General features: G+C 35.1%; 1 protein-coding gene across 1 annotated transcript in view; it reads left to right on the forward strand.

The window, feature by feature from the left end:
* frtz (WD repeat-containing and planar cell polarity effector protein fritz) overlaps window positions 1–18,829 on the forward strand; it is a 56,401-nt gene that overhangs the window by 29,855 nt on the left and 7,717 nt on the right. Inside the window, exons 9-15 of the mRNA XM_081758735.1 lie at window positions 1,896–2,059; window positions 5,045–5,152; window positions 7,625–7,860; window positions 9,942–10,065; window positions 12,680–12,855; window positions 16,683–16,852; window positions 17,914–18,100. Of these exons, the coding sequence (XP_081614861.1) occupies window positions 1,896–2,059; window positions 5,045–5,152; window positions 7,625–7,860; window positions 9,942–10,065; window positions 12,680–12,855; window positions 16,683–16,852; window positions 17,914–18,100 (1,165 nt within the window). The remainder of the gene's footprint in view (window positions 1–1,895; window positions 2,060–5,044; window positions 5,153–7,624; window positions 7,861–9,941; window positions 10,066–12,679; window positions 12,856–16,682; window positions 16,853–17,913; window positions 18,101–18,829) is intronic.

Here is an 18,829-nt window from a genome sequence, read left to right on the forward strand (position 1 = left end):
CATTTTAAACCTATTTACTACATACCTGACCTCTCACAACAACTTCCGAAAATCTGCTTGTCTATAAATGTGCAATAAATTTTAAGAAAGTCCTAAATGAATGTATTTTGCTTCATGTCTGGCTTTACAAACGTTTGTCGAATTGAAGTGTTTAGTATTGTGATTATCAAATAATGGAGGATCAGAGCAGTTATTGCAGCACATCCCAGTGACTGATAGCAGTAGACATACTTTTAAGCACTCTGAAGAAGTATGTATACGAGTGTCACCGCTTTTTTTTTTTTTAACGAAAAGGGAGAAACGAAGCAGGAACTTTTGAATATGCAAAGGGAAGATTGTACATTTGTCAGCGTTCATGTAGGGAGTTGGATGAACATACATATCCTCATAAGGATATAGCACGAGTAAAACGAATCGTGCGTCTCATAATGTGTTTTACCTCGTATTACAGCATTACAAACCATTACAAGTACCGTTACAATTATGGATAAAGACCAGAAACACATACCAGTGGCATCTTTGAAGTAGTGTTCAAAAGAGTCCACCATACACTGCCAACGATGTGGGAAGCGCCGAATACCTGTGATCTTGATTTCACGGCTCACTGCTGTGGCAATGTCCATATGTTTCTAAGCCTATTCCGCGCAATGGTTCGTTTAGTTTCGGTATAAGGTCGAAATCGCAAAGGGATGAGTCTGACGAATATGGTGCATGCTCGAGTGCCTCTCATCCCCTTCACGCGAGACTATTCTGTATGCTCGCTTCCATATAGGCTGTCGCGTTGTGAAGGATGAGTGCATCGTGTAGAGTTCTCATACGGCGCTATTAGTACTAGGATTATTGTCTCTTGATGGTGGGTGTTTATTTTTACAAGTCAGTCCGAGACGTAATACTTTCAATTTTTATGTATTTGTTGATTTTCATTTAGTTTAGTTCTTAAGTTCTTTTTCTCTTGCTTATTCGTTTTATGTTAATTGTGGTAGTGGAAAGTAACTTTGGATGAGCGAAGTAAATCCATAAATCGTTCCTCCCTGCCGTAGTAGCAAACTAACAAGTAACATTGTCATGCATTCAGAACGGTAATTGAAATCGTTAGTTAAATTTCAGCGCTACTAGACGCTTGCAACAAACAGATTTCTTGACAATATTGTTATTTTATTATAAACGAGACCTTGTATTGCCTACTTTATTCTTTCGTCTTATGAAGAATACACTCCCTTACACGGATCCTGAAATGATGCTGTTAAGAGTAGCTTAGATTGTTGCTGATACGAGGAGGACAGATTTGTTGAGCAGTTGAGAAAGTAAATAGAGCTCAACGCGAATTGTATTTAAAATGAATTGCCAGTTGAGAAAGGTAGTACAGTAATATCCATTGATTTCATTTTTCTTTCTCCAGTAGCAATCGAGATAAAAAGTAAGAGACAATACTTCCTGAATTATATTGTGAAAGAAGCAAGGATCATCAATGTGAAAAGCATGAGAATATTTTCATCAGAATAAGGGTTTAACATACCGTAATAACCTTGTATTCTTTACCTGCTTTATATCTTCCAATTGTCATTAGAACAACCTCTTAAATACAGTTTTTATATTTCTAAACACTTCCTGGTAAATCACATAAATATCCGGTAACATATGCGAGTGGAATAAATTAATGTGTAAATTTATAGGCAATAATTTATGAAGTATTTCCGTAATATTTTATGACACAGGATAATGGTGTGTTACAAAAAAGAAAAAAAAATCCACATAATTATTCTAATAATAATATTGGTAATACCCATCATAAATAAAACTTGAAGATTATTATTCTTTTGTTCAATTGTATGTAATTTTAGTTCAAATGTTGATGTTCCAAATGTTGATATTTTATTTCCTCATTCATTTTTCAGATTCCAGCTTTGATATCATGGCATCCTGATGGAGCTATAGTGGTAGCAGCAAATGAAAAGGGTCAGATACAGTGTTTTGACTTCGCATTAAATGTCATCCGCATTCAGTTAATAAGTGAAGATATTCATTCGGCCAATATTTTAGATTTAGGAAATTATTTTAGGTAAGAATATATTATTGTACTTGGGAAGATTAACTGTGAAATTTCATAAGTTTGTTGTAGTGAAATCTTCAGCACAATACCTTGCAAATATGTATATATTGGAGGAGCAGCAAATCTCTTTATAGCTTTCCGTTATGTACGTTATTTTCGTATTACATAGTTTAAATGTACAATTTAAAATTCACTTCTCTACTGGACTAAGATGAACATTAAATAACAATGTAAAGCAAACCGTTGTTCTTAAAATGAATCAGCAGAACTTGTTTGGACTTGTTCTCAACAGAAAATTTGACAACTTACAAACATTATGAGTGTATTGGGGTTTGTTTAATTTTGTAGATAGATTACCCACACCATATATATTGGATACCCACACATCATTCAAGAAGAAGCTGGATTATTCGAGAAGAACTTTGTATTTCTTAGAATCATTAATCATGTCACGCTTTTAAGGTCAAATCCAATAATATATAGATACATAAGAAATAGATGAGATTATTTAAGTTGTATTTACTACGAAATGAAGTTCTCCCCATTTTGTACGTTTTCTTATGGAATGTCTGTTGTAACTATTGAAGTAAAAGAAGGAAACCCATGAAAATTATATGAGACATATCCTACGAGCAAGTTTGTAAAGTTAGTTGATTATCAGTTCGTTATTATTGTGGTATTTCTACTTCCAGAGTTGCTACCATTTTTTTTTTTTTTTAATTCGAAGGAGAGCGAATGTTTATTGACTCTGTAAAATTAATTCTTTTTTACCATTTTGGTTCGAAAACATACAAAATTTTTGTATAAGAACAGTTTCATAAAAACCATACTCCTATTATAATCGCAGCCTAGCTCTTTGTACTTAAAGAGAAAAATTATTTTACACCAAACAGAAGTGTATCATCTGTATATATATATATATCTCCATCTACTGTATCGTACCGTTGCGAGACTTCTAGTTCCGACTTATATAAGGAATAGCCATTGGTAGTGCATTGTATTATGGTTCGATTTGATTACACCTAGAGCTTCTTCGTGGCTAAGCGGTTAGCATACGCGCCTTTGGCGTGGGAGACGGGTTCGATTTCCGGCGGGAGCTCATGTGATTTGGATTCCACGTTAATCAGTAGGTCCACGTCTCATATAGCCACGCTGCTGAACGGGACATTAAACTCAAAATCACCTCACCACTTGATTACATCTAAAATTCAAATGAATCTTTAGTATACCACTGGAGTACTAAATACAGAATGCTGATTGCCAGAAAAGGCACAATAAAGACTGGAATTTAGGTCTTAAAAAAACTTTAAATTGGTATTTTTCCGTTTATATAATATTTTCAAAGTGTGTATGTAATATTTTATGCTGACTGTTTGCCATTAAAATAATCTCAAAAAATTGAGGTCGTATTATATTCAAGGTTATATATATTCAGGTCAATACAGTATACTGTGTTCAGAGAACCAGAAACAAAATTGTTTTCATATTAAACAATGTGTCCGCTGCAAAGGGAAGACCGTTTTTCAGTTATATTTCATGAGCTTTTCCTCACTTAGTAATTTGAAGCTTCAGAACGGCATCCCCTACCTTTTTTTTTTTTTGTTTGTTTGTTTGTGAAGTTTTCCTATTTGTTTCAGAAACAAACTTTTTTGCTGTCCTCGCGCTGTAATTTTCTTTCCACAGTAGAAAGAAGATTAAAGCGTAGCGAGAACAAAACAAAGATAAGGGCTTCCCACGAAAAGAAGAGGAAGCCGTTGTAAAGTTTAAAATTAGCGGCCGAGGAAAATAAGAGAGCTTATCGAATTTCATCGGAAATTGGTTTCTCTATGCAGCGGACAGATTCTGTATGAGTCTGATACGTGCTGTACGCGCTAAGTGTGTTATACAGGAAAAAGGATTAGTTCAACACAACTTATTGACATACATTTGTAACCACATACAAAATTTAATAAACAAGAAGCTGTTAATATTATTAATTTTATTGCCTCCGTTTCGTTAAAACGAGAAGTGCATCTTTTATAAAAAAGAAAGTAAAAAAAAAAAAAAAAAAAAAAACTTTTGCAATCATCATATAGTAATAGAAAAATATTTTTACCTGAAAATTTGGAAAAACGTAAAGAATTTGTTAATTTTACTTAATGCAGAATCTGTAGCATTTGAAAATGTCAGTGTGAAAGTGTTATTAACACATTTTATGATATACAGGGTGGTCCGAAAGTAGGTATACATCCCTACATTGATCTAGTATACATTTTAGTTTATGGATATTTTTTGCTTCGGCTGCTCCGAGCTTAAGTTATAAGTAAAATGACATTAAGAACAAATAATAAAGAATCTAAGTCTACTTGATGGATAACAATAAGAAATGATATAAAATGCAATGAGTTGATCAGTACGGTACTGTATACCTACTTTTGGGCCACCCTGTATTCAATTAAGATACAATATTAAGATAAAATAATGTATTTTAATAAGGAAGGTGTGTTCTTAAAATTGTAAGTTGCATAGTTGCAAGACTTTGTGTACATTTATGTATTATAAAAATAATTTTTGTATTTATTTTTGGGATATTACTCAAATTGTTACTTAACAACAGTTCCGAAACATTACATTACTGGATTTTTGTATGTTCAATTTATCTTGTGAGCTATAAGTTCCTATTATTTCTGTTGCGATGAATATTAAAGACTATAAATAATTGTTTGCATAGACTTAGAGCATTTCGTTTGATCTCTAGGAGCTTCTTCATGGCTATATGATTAACGTAATACGCGTCTTTGACGCAGGAGACCCGTGTTCGATTTCCGGCGGGAGCTCATATGGTTCTTTTGCACCCTATGTTAAGCTGTAGATCCGTATCTTATGTAGCCTCGCTGCTGAAAGAGACGATAAACTCAAACCCAATCCTTTGATCTCTGTAACACTAATAATCATTGATTACAAAGCACATGTTAATTTTGAGTTCACAGTGATCTTGTCTTTATTTTCGTATAGGTATCAGTCAACATTACTTAATGTAGAATGGAATAAGAAAGTGGATAGCTCTCTCTATTGTGATCAGTATGGACAATCGGATGGAGTTCTGCTTCTTCTGTTTGAAAGGTAGGTGTTTTGGACATAGCTTGCACGAAGGAACGGAGCAGTAGATGTTAGAGTAATGAAACTGCATTGTTTCTAATGAAAATAATTATGATCTTCATTTTGCAGCATATATTAACGATTCTTGAAACACTAAATAAAAAGTGATAAACTTTTTGCACACGAGGTGGCGTTACTGTGCCAAATCTCAGGGTATATGAGTGCAGCAGGTCGGGTCTAATATCATTCGACAGCTGATAATTGAAGCTAGTAAATTTGCAAAAAGCGTTGAAATTCTTATAATCAGACGTAAGGTATTGCTCCTTAAAGATAAGTGAACTTTCCGCAAAACTACGTTACATTTTAAAAAAACACTTTAATAAAAAGGGTCCGTGAAGGAACAGAGCAAGATACGTAATCAGGAGGAACAGTCAAAAAAATGGTTGTCACTTCTGTTCTGAAAATTTCAATCTCAAAGGTGCTCCTTGCTGTGGGCGACAAACAGCAGCAAAAATGGATTATATTCTGGCAAAAATCGAGCAGGACCAGCATGTAAACAGTTATAATATCGCCAATGACCGAAATATCTATTACCGAACATCTATTAACAAATTGTTAAATGATTTGGACAAAAGTGGCTACCAAAAGAAGCTCGACGTTTGAGTCACACTTTTTTTTTCTGAAAATTTTAATGCCAAGATGTTTCTTGCAGTGGGCGACGTCAGCAGTTATGACATCGTCAATAACCGAAACATCCATCCCAAACTCTGTTATGCGATTTGGAGAAAAGGGGCTCCAAAGGAAACTTGACGTTTGAGTGCCACATGATGTGCTCAAAAACATTTACTCGATCGAATTTCTATCTGCGAATCTGTACTGAAACATAACGAACTTGAGCCATATCTTAAGCGGTTGATCATTAGTGATGAAAGTTGGATAACCTACGACAGCAATGTGCGAAGAAGATCGTGGAGATGTGAGGAGAAGCTTTTTCATAGTCTATGACAGAACCCACACTGACGCCCAGGAAGGTTATATTGTTCATTTGGTGGGATTGGAAAGGCATTGTACATCACGAACTGCTGCCACCAGGCAGAACGATAGACTTGGACTTGTAGTGTCGACAATTAACGCGAGTGCGCCTAGCATTAAAAAAAAAAAAAAAAAAAAAAAAAAAAAAAAAAAAAAAACTCTGGCCAACATAATATGTGTTATATACTACTCTGACAACACCAGACCGCTCAGATCTTTGCAAGTGAAATTCACAGAATGATTATATGGGCCGTAGCAACATCTCTAAATGATGCAAATTTCTTGAAAGAGGGCTATGTGAACCTTGCCAATTTGCCGCATGCTGTGCGTTCAGCAATAGCAACAAGCAACTAGAATGTCAGGACCATTAAAGAGACAGATAGTTCATATTGATGGGCGAATTCAAACATTGTCGAACATATTCAACATTTGTTACGGAACGGTACTGAAATTCCGTAAAATGAATGCTCGTTGGGTGCCAAAGAACCTCACAGACGTCCACAAAGGGCAGTGAATGATGACATGCCTGGACTATCGGGTACGATACGCTGAAGAAGGTATCTTTACAGGTGACAAATCGTGCTTGAAGCAAAGCGGGCATCCGTGGAATGTAAACATACCGATTCCCACCAAAAAAGAAATTCAAGGTGATTCAATCTCCTTTAAAAAAAAAAGTATTCTGGAATATGCGAGACTTTCGGCGAATGGGTTTTCTAACACACGAGACCACTGTGAATGCTGTATGATATCAAACAATTTGGCAAAGTTCTGTCGTGCACTTCGTGATTAACTCTCAAACATTAATGCTAGAAGTTTCAAACCCCATCATAACAATTCTCACTCCCATGTTCTTACTTCTGTTTATGAGAAACTCGAGAAGTTTAAGTCGAAGATGCTCTAGCAATCCTGATCGGCACTTTCGATTATCTTTTTAGCCCGATGGAGGAATTCTTTGTTGGCCAACGTTTCAGTTCCGATGACGGAGTCAAATTGGTTGTGTGCAAGTGGCTGTACTCCCAAAAGACTGAATACTTTTCTATGAACATTTATTTTAAAATTTACGCCACGACAGGGGAAATGTGTTGAGAGATTTGGCGGCTATGTTGAAAAGTATCTTTAATATGAACCTTTACTTGATATATATTTTTGATGTCCTACCTATTACACTTTCTTCTGTGTAAATTACTCGTTACTTATTGAACATAAATTGTTCGTTACTTATTGATTCTTCTTCGTACATTCACGTAATATTGATTTGAAAGTTAAATTTAATTCATCAAGGTGATGTTCTTTGTAATTAAGTTTAACTGTGCAGTTAACGAGATGAGTGACCTATCTAATCGTGTCATTCTGGGAATATTTTTTCATTGTAGCACAAGTAGGACAAATTTAAATTAGACTTCTAAATTTATAAATGAGTAGAAAAATACTTTTATTAATTAATTAAATTAATTTTATTTGCAGGGGACCTATGGTAACAGTTCGTCTCGTAGGTGGTGGAGGGTTGAAAGGAGATGCGAGTGCTGTTGGGCTGACAGCAGATGTATTAGTCTCCCAGTATCTTTCATTGCATCAGGTTGAATATGCTATTAATATACTTCAGAGTCTTAACTGGGATTCTTATGGAACGATGTGCCTTACCTGTTTGCATCGCATTATGAATTACCTGTTTAAATTACCTCTTACTCCAGAAAGAGAAGGTAAGATGATTCGTTTAGAATATTCTTTAGTTAGATTGTAACACGTATTTTACAGTATCACAGGGAGTACGAAAAATTGTATGCTTTTCTTGCTAACACTTTTCAGAATAATTTTAGTAGGAAGGTGTGATATTTTGTGTTGTGAAGATTTCCTAAAAGAATTAAAAATATTAGTAACTAAAATTAGAAAACATTTATATTTTAGACATTTTTCTAGTGAATGTAGTACAAGATAGGTTGGTAACTGCCATGTCGGAATTGACTTGGCATAGAGTAAAATCAAGTTATGAAAGTTTGCTTTTGCAGTGATAAACTTTTGGTTTTCTTAAGCCACCAAGTTAGAGACTTGTATAATACGTACTTTTTTCCTGGGCGCAAAACATTAAGAATTGCACAGTTATAGGTTGAAAGGTAAACGGATATAACGCAAGACAGAAATGAGTAATTTTTTCACAATGTCATGCCCATTGTGAAAATGAACCAGTAAGTAAAATAAACAACTGAAAGGTAAAGGTTATTAATAAATACGATAATTACTAGGCCGTATGTTCCTTTGCCAAGAAGATAGAAGCATTATAGTATTGAAATAACCATAATTGCCAGAGAACACAATCAGTACTTGATATTTGCTTTGAAGTTAATAAATACGTCAAAACCGTACTTATCTGGAGTTAACTTCATCAGAAATTTGAATTTTATTGTGAATTTTACAGGTTTAACTCTTGACACAGACAGTGAATATACATAACGGGGAAATTAATTTCAAAATTACAAAAATAAAAACTTTTCTTCGTTTGCAACTTCACTATAGCCTATACGGGCTTTCTGTGATTGAAATAAAGTAGAATCACTGTACAATTAAAAGAAACCATGATCATTCTGTAACTAATAGATGTTTAAACAGCTCTGTTATGATTAATCATGTGATGTGTGTCAATACGTCAATGACTTTATGAAGGATAAGAATTACACTTACAATTCCATGACGCAAATTACATGACGCGGTCGAGAAGTTTCCATACATCATGGTCTTCTGCCTTGACGAAATATCATCTACGTTAATAAGTTATCAATTCATGTTCTCTTCCTCTTCCTCCTCCTTTTTTTTTAATACTATATCTTTTATTATAACTTCGAAGAAATTTTATGATAAGACTCGGAAACTAGCTGTAGTAGTATAGCTATATATTTTTAAATTGATTAATCCATATTAACAAAGTAGAAGAAGAGACAATGGTTCTGCATTATTGACAGGTAAATGGTAAAATTGATTATTGAACATGAGAAAAAAAAAATAATGTGTGTCTCGAATGGTGGTTTAATTCACAGTTCTAGCAACTCCAGACGATTTCTTTCGGAGCCATTTTAAAAATGAAAACGTACACTCATGTCCAAAATGATTGTCGCATATCTATAACTGTCTTCTTGTAAGGATATAATTTGATAATGATTTTAATACTGATACTATGTGTATAATCGGGAAATGTAATTTGTGGTAAATTTCATAGGAAAATAATTATAAATACGAAAATTAGAATGAGTAAAACAAAATGTTGCTAAATGGACAAGAAAGTTTTATTTTCGTTTTATTGTTCTTATTTACTGCTCTTTTGACGTGAAATTTACCACATACATTTCTTTGCCGATTATACACATACTAACATTATAAGAAATAGCGGGCGAGTTCGTTATCAAATTATATTCCTACAACACATATTTATAGAAATGCTACAATAATTTTGGACATAAGTGTACAACGCATCGTTGTGTCATTATTGATGTTTGAAATACTAGGAATTATTAATATGTAATGTAAATATATGTTTGAGGTAAGGTTAAGAAACAGATCTCCATAAATTAACATAAGCTTCGAATAATAGTGTATAACGGATAATAAATTAATGTAAGTAAAACAAAAATCATTAATATTACTGATTAATGTATTAGGTAAATTATATTTATTACTTTTCGGTGGTTTGTTAATACTCTATGTACTCAACGGATGCTTTGTTCCGTTGTTGATGAAAGAAAAAAATTTTAAAAAAATTACTTTACTGATTTATTTGTATATATTTTGATAGTTCACCTTCAAGTGGCTTTGGGCACTTTCCATGCGCCTATGCGACCGATTAGTCATGCTACAGAGGAAGAATATGGTGACCAGGTGAGAGACCTGACGCGACGGTTTTTTCATCACTTATTAAGGTAGGTAAACTCTAAGTGAGAGAACGTAAATATAAAACATTATAAGATCAAAGGAAGAAATAACGAGTCATTTCAGTACGCTTTACGTGGGAGACAATGAGGGAAATCTAGTAACTGTGAGAAAAATAATTGGAAAATAAGAATATGTTTGGTAGAGTTGTAGTAAATAAATATGATACATATGTTGCATTTAAAAAAAAAAATCGGGAAATACTGGCTGCCTTTATCGATCGAACCTAAAAACCCAAAAAGACTTATCAATGAATTCATATTGAGTACGACCCTCCTCTTTCTGTGACCAAAATTACTGATACTTAAAGGCAGTTTACACAGCTACTGGATTTTTCCGTTATGACCTAAATTGTCATCTAATGGGATCAAAGTTGCTAAAACATACGCCTTTAAAGGTGGCTACAATTCATTAGTGGATGTTGAGATGTGCTTTATGGATGTTTAAGAACTACAAAGGACGTTCAATAAGTTTTGCGCAGATGGTATAATACGTATTTTTATTAGTGGCAATATGATGATGAAATCTTAGATGAACGTACTTTGATCCTTTGGCTTCAGCTGGTAATAATTGTTGTTTCATATTGTTCACAAGTAAACCACAATGACCACTGAAGTAGACATCAGGACCCGACAACGGTTGGTAATGAGATTCCTGTTTAAAACCGGTGATGATCAGCTACATCAATTCATAGGAAGTTGCTTCCGGTTTATAGGGATTACACATTAGACCGCGCCAATATCCCATGTTGGTTGCAGGTGTTTGAAAAACTTAGACTTTCCAGATTAGACTAGGAAATTATGGCTGTCTTTTTCTGGGATCAGTACGGTGTCATTTTCATAGACTTTTTGGAACATAGCTTCACAGTTAACAAGGAGCGTTATTGTTTGTCACTGGATAAGGTACGACGTGCTCTCGAGACAAAGAGACCGGAACTGCAAGGTAAGGTCATCACACTCCATCATGACAATCCATAATGACACAGCAGAAAATCATGAAAACGGGATGGGAAGTAGTCCGTCAGCCTCCCTATAGTCCAGATTTAGCTCCTTTGGATTTCTTCCTGTTTGGTTGTCTGAAGGCCCACCTGCGAGGAAAAGCATTTGACAATGACAAGGCCCTCATTTCTTGAGTGAAACAATGATGTAAAAGTCAGCCACCTGAATTTTGCCAAAGTGCATTCAAGGCATGGAAATAATGTTGGACGAGATATACCACAGCAGATGGAGGCTATATTGAGTGATATGGTCGTGTAGCGTAATCGATGCTAAAACGCTAGTCCATCTTAATTCAAACGTTCTCAAGATGGAGTGATGTGGCTTATTGCAACAACAATTATTTCACGGAAGTCTTCTAAATTTTGAACCTGTGTAGAATAAACCTGATCCTTACCATATTCCCACAAGAAAAAGTTGATAGAAAAAATCTGGTGATGGTTGGGACCATTTTATGAACTTCCTCTTTTAGTCCATCTTCTATTGAAATGATCTTCCAGGAAGTCTGACGACGTAAAGAAACATGAAGCGTTGTCTTTGTGGGGAATGGCTCCGGAGTTACGGTTGGCGTATTGTTCATGTCGCAGCTTATGTGAACTTATTTCACAGCCTTCGACTCCATCAACGTTAACACGGAAAGCAGCTTCTGTTGCGACGTTCACATGACTACTGACTAGTGGATAACGGACGATAACAGTTTTAATGATCTGTAGCTAGTGCGTAAGCGCAGTTAACACCTGTGCACTTTAAAAAACTTTCTCAGTTCCCCTTCACAGTGATACAAACTTCCCTTCATTCTGATAAATTGTTACTATTTTCTTTTTCTTGTAATTCTAAGCAGGACACACTGTGTAGTAAGAAACCAGCACTTCATTTTTCCAAGTTAAATATATGGGTAAGGTAAAATGCATGTGATATGTATTTTATACAGTAATGCATTTGTAGTTATATTTTAGATTGCATTATTTGTTACAATATTCATACAAAAGAATTTAGGAAAATGTAAACTTTTTTTTAAGTTTCTGTTTTTAGTAATTCATTATCTGAACGAATTATGGTGAAGTACGTGGTGCTATTATATATAAAGAATGAAACTTTGCTAGTTAAAGAAAAAAAGTTTAACCCTTATCCGGGCAAGCTATTTTTGTAACGTAGACTGCAACTGGGGCCTTACCAACTCTATTACCCTTACCAACTCGATATGTTCATAACTTTAACTTCGACTAAAGATAGAAGAATTCAGAATTTTATGGCATCGAAATATTTATGGTTATTAAGAAATTCGAAGAAAAATATGAAGCTACTGGGCCTGGAAGGCCCCGGTTGCCCGGATAAGGGTTAAACATTCTGTTGAAACATGTAAGATGTTTGTACATTCTTAAACATAACTAGGTTAATGCTCATAATTTTGTTAGTGTATAAAGATTGTTTTGTAGATGCATATTAGCAACGTATTTAAAAAAAAAATATGTAGAAAATTTTTTTCGAAAAATTAAACGTAACATTATGTTCTTTCTTATCCGAGATAATCTGTATTCCTGACCATCGTCTTCTACCTACCAATATATCTTTTATTGTTGCTACAATATGATTTTTCTTTCTTTTCTAGGCATCAATTGTTTGAGAAATCATTTCGTCTGGCGATTGATCTTAATGATCATGATTTGTTCATGGACATCTATCACTATGCACGAGCAGTGAAAGATAATACGACGGCTGAAGCAGCGAGATTAAAAGCTGATGAATTATTAAGAACCTGTAGTAGTAGCAGTAGTTCTTACTCAGGTACAAATATAAATACATACATACATACATATTTATTTATTTATTTTAAAGTGTACAGGGTGGTCAAAAAGTGGTCGCACTCCTTTTATTTTTGACGCTGCGTTGCGGTTGAACGGTCGATATAAATGCACTTACATACTTAACACTTACTTGATGTCTTAAGAATCAAAATATTCGGGTGATGAACGTGAAGGTGTATTGCATAGCTTCGTGTACGCCGCTGCCACCAACATCTGTATAGTATAATGTATTAACTCCATTCAGCAGCAGAAGCTTGTTTTTGAACCTTCGCCTTGCTTAACGCCAATGCACACAGCTGTGTTGTAAACCCACCAACCTGTTACCTAACACTATCCAAATCCTCCTGATAGGAACACAAATTTTCACGAAGTGAAGGAGTATGGATGCACCCATATTGTGGTTATTTTAATGTAGTAAACAACTTCTAAACGTTGTACAAAACATTTGTTGTATCACAAACTCCGTTAAGACACATTCCATAAGAAGTTACACCAAGGAGTAGTAGTCAGAATGCACTTTACATCATATTTATGTTAAGTTCTAAGTTATATTAATTGCGAGACGGTACACACCTCTGTGCTGTACCTGCAACAGTGTACACTGTGTCATTTCAGTTCCTTCTACACTACCTTGCCGTTGCGGTGCTAACCTAATATTTACCTAGGTAATACATGGGTAGATGTATGTTGGGGGCAATAATATATATATATATATATATATATATATATATATATATATATATATATATATATATATATATATATTTCATACTTTGCTGTGATGGAGTGTTTTGAGATATTCAAAGTGAAAAGTTACAGTATTGACCTTGAAACTGTAATGTGCTGTAAGAAGGTTATGTAGAGTAGCATTGGAAAGCCTTACTCATTAGCTTTTCAATGGTGTTTGATGTCTATTTCCAGTTATGTGCGCGGAATTTTTTTAACGTCAATTTTGATTTTTGATAATTTTCAAAATAAAACTCTGACAATTGGCTGAATTATTTACCTTGTTATGTGTGACTTTCATACCAAATTTCATGAAAATCATAAATGGTGCGGTCAAACAGGTGATTGACCTGACATGGAATACCCCAAGTGCTATTTTGAAAGCTTTCAGCGTTAGCCGTCTTGTATTGAATTCTGTATGTGCCAAATTGCCTGCTCTTTCATATGTCTCAATATATTGCAGGGAAAAGCGATGAACTTATAGCAAAAAGAAATATATGTAATAAGTGGCAAAAATATTAAAGTTTCCTTTTAGATTTAGAAGCTATGCGGTATTGGAAAATCTTGCGTAGAACGACTCTGCCTCATGTCTATCTGTCTTTGGATGGTGAGAATAGGACATTATTATTAATATTATTATAATTGAATGAATAAATAATTATGATTTACAGTAACACAATACAATATATACAATTCAAAATACAATATATACGAAGGCTGTCCAGAAAGTATCAGACGTTTTGGTCTATCGCGGCAGTGGGCGGGGCTATAGTCGCCATCTTGGTGTTAGAATATTGCCACACTGAGTACGCATCCAGCTGTGGTAGCGTGAGGATTGTGACGTTCTTACTGTGCTTTCTGTGATGTGTTACAATGTGCGCAGCAATATAAAGTCCCGCCTTTTGTGAGGTGCGTTCTGTGATTAGGTTTTTGTTGGCAAAAAACCGCAATCTAATTGAAATCCATCGCCAACTGTGTGAAGTGTACCGACATGAAATAATGAATGAAAGTCGAGTGAGGCAGTGAAGCATTGATTTTAAAAATGGCCATTCCATTCTTCACGATGAGGACCACAGTGACAGGCCTAGCTTTTGTGTGTGACGAACTGGTGAGGCAAAATTCGTGCAAATTGTCGTTTCACGATTATGGAACTTACTGCTGAAGTATGTCAATTATGAAACAAAATATCAGTCACACATCAAATGGGAAGTCACACATTCTTCCAAGAAACCAAGGAAGTGTTTGCAAACGCTATCAGCAAGAAAGATCATGACTACTGTGTTCTGGGACGCTCAGAGAGTGCTTCTCGTTGATTTTCTTGAACGTGGCACAACAATTATCTCAAAGAAGTATTGTCAAACACTGAGGAAGTTGAGATACGCGATTCAAAACAAGCGCCAGGGAAAACTTAGCACGAAGGTGTTAATCTTTCACGATAACGCACGTGCACACACACCCAAGCGTACCCGAGAGTTCTTACAATATATACGAGGGCTGTATGAAGTGTACAGACGTGAAATAATGAGTGAAGGGCGAGTGAGGTAATGGTGCGTTGATTTGGTGGGAGGTGTTCGATCACTCACCATACGGCCCGGATTTGTGGCCGAACGACTACCACCACTTCCCAACGATGAAGACATGGCTCGCTACATGATACTGACACCGAACTGCATGCCAGTGTAAACCAGTAGTTGGAATCGCAAGCAGCAGAATTTCTACCGCGACGGTGCCACAGTATGATGAGGGCCTTAATTTGCATGGCGATTATGAGAAAAAATAGCTGAAGAGTGTGCCTTTCAAATTTATATAATGAACAATTTGGTTTGTCCATTCTGGTATTTTTTTTTTTAAAATTTAATTTCAAAACGTCTGCTACTTTCTGGACATTCCTCGTATAACAAGAAAATAATTCAACAAAGAGCAATATTAATATTTCATAACACGAAAAATCTAATAAGTAAACTTCAGAGCGTGTTAGTTGCCCCAATACGAACAAAAATGAGAATGAGGTCTCTATAGACCATATTATCTTCCAGAACCTGACTTAAGATTTTCAGGGATTCCTAAGCATTCTCTGAGAACTGAGTATTCTACAGGAATGTAGGACGATATAGTCTTCGCAATACAGACGATTAGCACCACACACCAAATAGGAATGCGTGAGATATGAATGTCATTATTATTTTTATAATGGATTCAGCGTCTAAGAATATGTTTTATCTCCGCTTTTCTCCCTGTATCACTTGAATTGTTCTACTTCAGTAATTTTTTTTGTAAGTTTCACTATATGAAATGAAACTCACTTGTTATAATAGTATTTGACAAAGTACCTAGAAAAGGTTTGTGATAATTTACTAAAAGAACCAACTATTATAATGTTTACTGCATCTATATCGTATATTTTGCGAAGATCGTGCCGAGAGAATGGGGCATGGGGATTAGAACTCGTTGTGAAATTATCAAGTTTACAGTAGATGAAATGGCATTTCAGTAACTTTCAGGTGCTTGTAATATCTGATTTATAAGCATATCCCACCATTTTTTTTTTTTTTTTTTTTTTTCATAGCATGACGGGTACCGATTATATAGTGCCGTTCGCAATTCAGGAGTACAAAGTAAAAGGACACATGTTACATGATTCTATAACTTTAATGCATTTTAAACACAAATGCAATTAATGTTGCTGTTGCTGAACAGAAATTACGAATTATTTTTTCTCGATTATACAACCATAGAATATATAAGTAATATAACTAGATTTTAACCAAATGGGATTTGGTAAAAACTGAGTGATTTCATTTAATATTGAGTGAGTACTGGGTGCAAGTCTCGGTACCTGCCATTCTAACACCGGCCAAATAGCGGCGAAATACTGTACACTATTATAATGAAGGCAAGGAGTGTTTTATTTTACTTCATAACTCGAAAACTAAGAAACAAGACCTAAAGTTCTAAACTGCCTTGGTCGTCTTATTCTGTAAATGAAGGACTTGTTTTTCTGTATTTTCAATGCGCATGTTTTCTTCAGTATGTTTTAAAATTACTTTCTGATGATTACTACTGGCATGTTTTATGTTTCAGATCTTCGTTGTTCACAGTCTTCTTGCTCAGAATGTTCCGATACTGATAGCAGCTCTCGATGTAGTTCTAGCACAGGGGAAGAACACAACAGTAACGAAACATGCGTTAAGCATGTGGCGGAGAAACAAGCACAGAAAGTTACTTTTTCCGATACAGTAACCCATATCGTGGTAAGTGGTCATTGCATGCTATGGGATATATTCATTAGAAAACAGTAAACCTTTTTATATAAATGTGTTTATTTTCAGTAATATATTTAGCAAATTTAGGTGAAGTACTTTGTATTCACTTCTTATAGCATATCGAATTCACTTCTTATAGCATATCATTTCACGCTAAGAACTGCATAGGTCTCATGAAACCTGTGTGTTGTTACTCTTTTAGGAAGCCGTCGGTCCAATCTTCGTGAGTCTTTTTCATTGCCAATGGACCAACGTGGCTCTTTGGAAGAGTTGTTTGTTAACAGTCCAGTAATATTACATTTTTCATTTTATCATTACATTCATTTGCTGCCTGATGGGAAAAATTACAAAATTCACCGCAGCGCTTAACGTGTTAGCAGCATTATTTAAGAAGTTTAAATATATTCACGAACAGTAACTTTTGATTGGCCATGAAAGTATAAGAAGGGTTTGGAAATTAATAATCAGACCTGTAAAGTTATTTGTAAATACTCTATATAAGGGTCATAAATCCAAAAACCTATGTTTTCACGGCTGTGATGAAATCCAGGAGAGCTATTTTCTCAGAAAAGAAACTAAATTTATAACCAAACATAGAAATGTCACTTTTTTCTTCTTTTTCGGTATCTGCAAGTTGGTTAGGTTGACAAAATTCTCATTTAGTTCTACATTTCTAGTTTCCTTATTAATGTAATATCACTTTCGTACTCTTCTTTGTTTTGTTAGTAACTACGTTATTATAAGTTACTATTGTTAATAATCGTAATAATAATCGGTAGGGTAAGAAGCGAAATCCCCCAGTTTGAAACTTCCTTAGTTAGCAACCCAATGTTAGGCCTGTAATCTCTAATTTAGGGTTAATTTTTGCAGTAATTTTCCATTTGCGATAGTTATTCTAGCTAAGATATACAGAATTATCCCACTTTTTAAGTGAACTAGCATTTCATTTTTTATAATGTGTTTCATTAGTAATTACCTTGTATAAGTTGTCTTTAAATTCTTTTCCCAGATCTATTTTTATTTTTAGCTCCCTTTTCTCATTTAATTAGGATTGCTCGTCATCTCTTGCACAAGATTCATTCGAATCGGAGATTGCTGGTAATGGAAACAACCACTATGAAAGAAGTTCTGCGAGGAGTATTTATTTGTCAACGGATCCAAATGAACAATTTGTAGATAGTCTTCCTCCATTTATGGATGAATCTGATTTTATGAAAAGTTACGGAAATGTGCCAGGTAGTACACACATGTATTTTATTTTAATAGAATCACAAGTTTATCATAGGTACAAAGGGGTATCAAAAAGTTCGTGCAATCACCTAGAAGAAATCCAGTCTGGACAACTCTGACACCATGATGGTATTAGTCCTTCTCTACGTAGTCATCCTGCCTATTGACACGTTTTTGTCCTCAGTTCTTCACTTTCTGTCGGCGAGTATTGGGGGGGGGGGGGATTATTTCATATCCTAATTCCATTGCCTTCATCGTTGATGCATGGACGGAATGAGCTGGTGCATTGTTTGCCAACAGCAGTACTTTTTTTTACCAATCCACGACGTTTCTTCTTCAGTTCTCGTAACTTATTAGTCAGGAGATGAGAATAATAGGTACTAGTAATAGTTTGCTCCTGTAGTAGTAATCTGTCATGATGACCCCATCACAGTCCAAGAAAACGGAAAGCATCACCTTGGCGGCAGACTTCTGCACTCATGCCTTTTTTAGGGTTGGGAGAGGAGGGGTGTTTCCATTGTTCGCTTATTTCTTCTGTTTCTAGGTCATAAGGATAAACACATTGTCACTAGTTTGCCGAAAAGGTGCTCTTTATCCACCTCACAGCGATGTAACATTTCTCTTGCAGCGTCCTCGCGATTACTCTTCTGAAAAGGTGTAAGCAGTTGCGGCACTCACCGTGCCGACACTTTCTGAAGATTCAGCTGATTGTGAAGGATATTTCAGCAGACCCGT

This window comes from Thermobia domestica, chromosome 5 (assembly GCF_964235325.1).
Source record: "Thermobia domestica chromosome 5, izTheDome1.hap1.1, whole genome shotgun sequence".
Lineage (NCBI taxonomy): Eukaryota > Metazoa > Arthropoda > Insecta > Zygentoma > Lepismatidae > Thermobia > Thermobia domestica.